This window comes from Arvicanthis niloticus, chromosome 6, assembly GCF_011762505.2.
Source record: "Arvicanthis niloticus isolate mArvNil1 chromosome 6, mArvNil1.pat.X, whole genome shotgun sequence".
NCBI lineage: Eukaryota > Metazoa > Chordata > Mammalia > Rodentia > Muridae > Arvicanthis > Arvicanthis niloticus.
The window spans coordinates 71,770,115-71,776,114 of record NC_047663.1 but is presented as its reverse complement, the minus strand read 5'-3'; the positions used below and the strand labels follow the sequence as shown (position 1 = coordinate 71,776,114).

General features: G+C 41.2%; 1 protein-coding gene across 1 annotated transcript; it reads left to right on the top strand.

Annotated features, from left to right (window-relative positions):
- Positions 1-364: 364 nt before the first annotated feature.
- LOC117711270 (olfactory receptor 2V1) lies at positions 365-5,306 on the top strand. The gene is made up of 2 exons (XM_034506810.2): positions 365-790; positions 3,667-5,306. Exons 1-2 carry the CDS (start codon positions 725-727, stop codon positions 4,633-4,635), a joined length of 1,035 nt encoding a protein of 344 aa, XP_034362701.2. The 5' UTR covers positions 365-724; the 3' UTR covers positions 4,636-5,306.
- The last annotated feature ends 694 nt before the right edge of the window (positions 5,307-6,000 follow it).

Below are 6,000 nucleotides of genomic sequence, written 5' to 3'. Positions count from 1 at the left end.
CTAACTACATTAAGGCAATTAAAGGGCAGGTGTGGTTTGTGGTTACTGGGAGCAATTGAGCGGAGACACATAGGTAGAAAGAAGGGTTGGGGGACTGGGGGGAGTATGAGGATAGAGGAGTGAGGCTCAGGAAAAATGTTGCAGTGGGGAAGTAAGTAGAACAGCAGGGAAGTCTCTCCACACTCCTGTTAAGGCCCTATGGTCTTTCCTGACAGGTTTCCTCATTCAGTCCCCACTGGCCCTGTTTGAGCCACTTTGAGTTTCTTTAATTGCAAGTCTGGGAATTCCAATTGCAGGGCTGGAGTTTTCGGGCTCTCTTGGGAGACACTGGCTTCACATTCCTTGCTTAGTGTCTGTGTTAAGTACCTATGTGGGCAGTGGGGGATAATTCTGGGACTCACGTGAAAGACGGGTGTCTTGTAGAAACTGTGCAGGCATGAGCGGTTGAGCTCCGATGTCCCCAGGCTGAGTCTGGCACTCCTGTCCACTATCTCCTTGACTAAGTCTCCTTTTTCTCCTTTTGTCGCTTTGGTTTGGAAGGGGTGGTTGTCTGTCTAAGCCATACTATCTGAATTAGAGTGGTGCAGAGCTAATGAGTCTAAGCAGTCTGGCTGAGCGTAGATGGGGAGGAAACTGAGGAAGGAGATCAGAGTTCGAGGCATAGATATCTTCTATCCTCTTTCCACCAGAAAATGCAACAGAAGAATGATGAAATAAATTTGAAATGAGAAGTTTTTCCAAAGGGTCTTTCTGCCAGTGTTTGCCTCACACACAGGAGACCCACCAAAACGTGAGTAAGGGTCACTCTCCTTAAGACAATTCCTCTTATCCTGGCAGCTCTTATTACCAGCTGTTGCTTTATTTCTTCATTACAATATGTTTATCAGCATTTCTTCTGCTTTAGGTTGTCTGGTACTATTAGAATGACTGTTTATTTTTTTCTTTTTAAAGGAAGAGATTTTTAGTGTAATGTCTCTCCTCTTGTTCCCCAAATAACGTTGAAAAGTGGCTTCTTTTATGTTGCTAGTTCTAGGAAGAAAAAAAGGAAACCATTATATAAGAAACCATTTTGTTAAAGGTTGATCTTAGGAGGAAAAACACGTAAAATTCTAGGGGGGAAAATCCTGAGTTATTTTGTGTATCAAATAGTCACTCAATAAGTGTTTACTGACATCATAACATATATGCCAACAATTTCATAGGAGTCTGGGAATCTCCTTATGTCTCTAGTCATAGCTGTAAACATAGGTTGTAGTTAGGGAAGCAGAAGCCAAATCATACAAATAGAATGCAGCATGTGCTGTGATTTTTGCCTGCTGTAAAACTCAAGGCAGGAAAGTGATGAGGGATGGTGGAAGGATTTTAGGTCTCTGTATTCAGGGAAGTCATCACTGAAAAGGTGAGCAGAGTGAACAAGAAAAGTTTATCCTCTAACAGTGATTCCATTTATCCACCTTAGGGGAAAATGGCCCATTGAATTCAAGGAAACCATCAAGGATGGAGAAAGAAATATTGCGTATTAGTTTACAGTATAAGAATTAGGATGAGAAAAAGGGGTGGGGAGTCTATGTGGCTGAATGACTCTATCAGTGGGACAGAAGTTACTCAGCACACAAGAAGAACTTCTGTGAGTACTAAAGGAGATCCAAGTTATTTTTTTTTTTTGGTTGAGATTAAGACCAATATAGCTAGGAAGATGCTTTAAGGCTTTGGAGACAGTAACTCACTCTTATAGAAAACCTCATTCCTGGATATTGTTGTTCTGAAGAATACCTGGGCACATATTCTGGCACATCAGACATGTTGTGTTCTGTGGAGAAATGGATGATGTGGCAACTTCTTGATCATTGGTCTGATGTAACCCATCCTAATTTAGGGAGTTTCTGCAGGTCTTTTTGTACAATGAGCTGGATGTCCTAGGTAATTGTGTCACTTCACTTTTGCAGTGGGTGGGCTAGGTAGACACCAATACACCAACCAGTACAGGAACATCCCAGAGGTGCAACTGCCACCCATTTGTGAAGAACTCCTTATATTTTATAAATAGCAGAGGCTATTTCCTACATTACCACTAATTTTCTCACCAAGAAAGAAATCATGTAACAAATCGCTGTGCTCAGGTCAAAAACAAGCTCCCTGAAAACAAAAGAGGGGGATTTCTGCTTTTGGAACTTGGAATTTTGAAGCATGTATTTCATCTGCATTATCTTACTTAGCCAGCCAGATTCACTGAGGTCATGCTATGAACTAAATGGCTCCCCAAGGGCTGTCCGGATGTTACTGAAAACAATAGATGATATTTATATCCCAGTGAGATGATACAGAAATATCATAGAAAATAAATAAAATAAAATAGAAATAGAAGCATTTATGCAGTCAAATGAGGTAAGTAATAGAAATTAGATCAGGGAAGGATCTTAGATGTAAAATTCATATATATATATATATATATATATATATATATATATATATTTCACAATAGCTTGCATGATTCTATTAAAGTGTGAAGTGATTGAAACAACTCCTACTGAAAGTATATCAATGACTTCCCAAACCAGTCTAATAAAACTAGTCTAATACAAATCAGATTTTTTTCAGACAAACAAGACCCTCCATGCATGTGTGTGCACACATATGAGCACACACTCACATATCTGCACCCACTAGTGTCTTGTGGCAGATACTATATACATTATACATATACATATAGGAAGAGAGAGAGAGAGAATCTGGTGCTTGAGCAAGGATAGAGGTGGTTTAGAGAGAGGGATCTGGGTAAAGAGCTTGCCTCAGGGACAAGCTTTGAAGAATAAAAGACCAAAGATGCAAATATGATCAGTGTGACGAAATCCAAGGAAGTACAATGAACATCGGGGAATGGTGTGAGCTTCAAGACACTAGTGGGTGCAGCTATGTGAGTGTGTACTCATGTGTGTGCATACACACATGCATGGAGGGTCTTGTTTGTCTGCAAAAACCTGATTTGTATTAGATTAGTTTGAGAAGTCACTGACATACTTTCAACGGGAGTTTTTTTCATGGAGGGAAATATATATATATATATATAATCTCACATATGTGTATGCCTATATGTATGTATGCCACATGTGTGTGGATGCATTTAGATGCCAGAGCAGGGCATTGGATCTCTTGGAGTCAGAGTTACAGATAGATGTGCATTGACTAAAGCAGGTTCTTGTAAATGAACTCATGTCCTCTGAAAGAGACACAAATGGTCCTACCCATTGAGCCATTTCTCCCATCCCTAAGTCTTTACTACCTTTCTTCACAATATATAAGTTTTCTTTTGCATAGAAAATAGACTCAGTACTGTTAAATTGTGATCCCAGCTATTTAAAGTCAGTGCTGTATGGTAAAGCCAAGATACTACTGACTGGAGGACTGTTCAATAGTTCTGTGACTCAACAAAAATAGATTTTATCGTTCTTGATATTGATGTAAACAAATATAAACATGAAATATACTTCTATGAACTAGCAAAGATTGTTTCATGTGTGTTGAGGCATGTGAAAAAACATTGTTTTGTATGTTACAACACAAATGTTAATTTTTGGTGAGTTACAAAGCTGTATCTGACTGAAATAGAAGGATTCAGAAGCAAAGGCATGGCACTTCATCTCAGAACTTCTCTGCATCTATTTTCAGGTGACTGTGAACCACCGAGCCATGGGAATATGGCTGAACGAATCATCTATAGATGGGTTCATCCTTCTAGGCATCTTCTCCCAGAGCCAGACTGACCTTCTCCTCTTCTCTGTGGTCATGCTGGTCTTCACAGTGGCGCTCTGTGGAAATGTTCTCCTCATCCTCCTCATCTACACTGACCCCCGACTTCATACCCCCATGTACTTCTTCCTCAGTCAGCTCTCCCTCATGGACCTCATGCTGGTCTGTAACATTGTGCCAAAAATGGCAGTCAACTTCCTGTCTGGCAGGAAGTCCATCTCCTTTGCCGGTTGTGGCATACAAATTGGATTTTTTGTCTCTCTTGTGGGATCGGAAGGTCTCTTGTTAGGACTCATGGCTTATGATCGCTATGTGGCCATCAGCCACCCACTTCACTATCCCATTCTCATGAGCCAACGGGTCTGTCTTCAGATTGCTGGAAGTTCCTGGGCTTTTGGGATCCTTGATGGCATAATTCAGATGGTGGCAGCCATGAGCCTGCCCTACTGTGGCTCACGGTATGTAGATCACTTCTTCTGTGAGGTGCCGGCTTTACTGAAGCTGGCCTGTGCAGACACATCCCTTTTCGACACCCTGCTCTTTGCTTGCTGTGTCTTTATGCTGCTTCTTCCTTTCTCCATCATTGTGACTTCCTATGCTCGCATCTTGGGGGCCGTGCTCCGTATGCACTCTGCTCAATCCCGAAAAAAGGCTCTGGCCACCTGTTCCTCCCACCTGACAACTGTCTCTCTCTTCTATGGGGCAGCCATGTTTATCTACCTGAGGCCAAGGCGATATCGCGCTCCGAGCCATGACAAAGTTGTCTCAATCTTCTACACAGTTCTTACTCCTATGCTCAACCCCCTCATTTATAGCTTGAGGAACAGGGAGGTGATGGGGGCATTGCGGAAAGGGCTGGACCGCTGCAAGGTTGGCAGCCAGCATTGAAAAGCCGTGGCCTAGTGCCTAGTGCCTGGCTGTGTTGCCTGCTGTTTGCATATCATTGGTAAGTCATCTTTGTTTTGTGGATCTCTGTTTCTTATAACTTTATAGATAAAACAGAACCGTGACATGGCCCTCTCCCACAAGGATTTTGTAGGGACCACTTCCAATGAATCTGAAACCTCATAAGGAAGGATTGCTGCACTGTGAGTGTCATTACTGATTGTAACATCCTTGAATTAAACGTATTCTATTTTTCAGTTACTCTTGGTGATAGTTGTCTTTTATTGAGTGTTTACTAAGGACTGGAATTGTCATATTCAGTTCTGTACTATTTAATAGGTAATTTGGGATAAGAAATGTGGGTATCTTAAATGGGAATTTTCCAGATGGCAGGAAATGAGCTTCTATAATACTTGAATACATTTAGCTCTCTCTGTTCTAGTAGAGGCTATAGAAACTGTCCTTTAAAATTGTTGTTTAGGGCCCAGTGAGATGGGTCAGCAGGTAAAGGCGCCAGCTTCAAAGCCTGCCAACCTGAGTTTGATCCCAGAGCACACACAGTGAAAGGAGAGAACCCACTCCCACAAGGTGTCCTCTGACCTTCACATGTATTCCAGGACACATATGTATTTACATATATACACAGAAAAAAAATAAATGTAATCTTCCAACAACTTGAGTGAGTGTGTCTTTTAAATTTGGGGGAGATATGCTTATTGGAGTCCTTTCCCTATTGCCAAATTCAGTGGTCACCGTTTTCATGAGTTGGAGTTCTCTGTATCTTACAGAGACTATGACCTTACGAGACATGTGAGGGGCAGATATTGCTTTCCCTTCCCCAGGCTATGTTTTTACTTTCGGGTAGTAATTTCTAAGATTTTATAAAGTCCAGTTTTTCTTTCTGCTTGTGGCTTTGGCAACATAACTGAGAATCCACTCTGAAATTCAAGGGCACGAATACTGACTTTCACATTTCAAGGATTTATTGTTTTCAGTCTTACATTTAATTCACGGATCCATGTCCAGGCCATAGTGGTATAGCGTGCCGTGTAGGAGCTGAAATTAATCCTTTCCGCATGTGGATGGATACCCGATTTTCCTAATGTTTGTTGAAAATACAGACTTCTTCCTCGACTGAATGACATTAGCATCCTTGCCAAAAGTCAGTGCAGCATGAATGTTTGAGTTTATTTCTCACCTTGAAGTTCGCTTCCAGTTTTCTCTCTGTCCATTTTATGTCAGCACCGCACAGTTGTGATTATTCCCACACCACTGTTTTATTTTGTATTTAAAATTAGCCACTGTGAATCCTCCAACTTAGATCTTTTTCAATATTATTTTCCTTTTGGGATTTCTAAAAATGTCCAG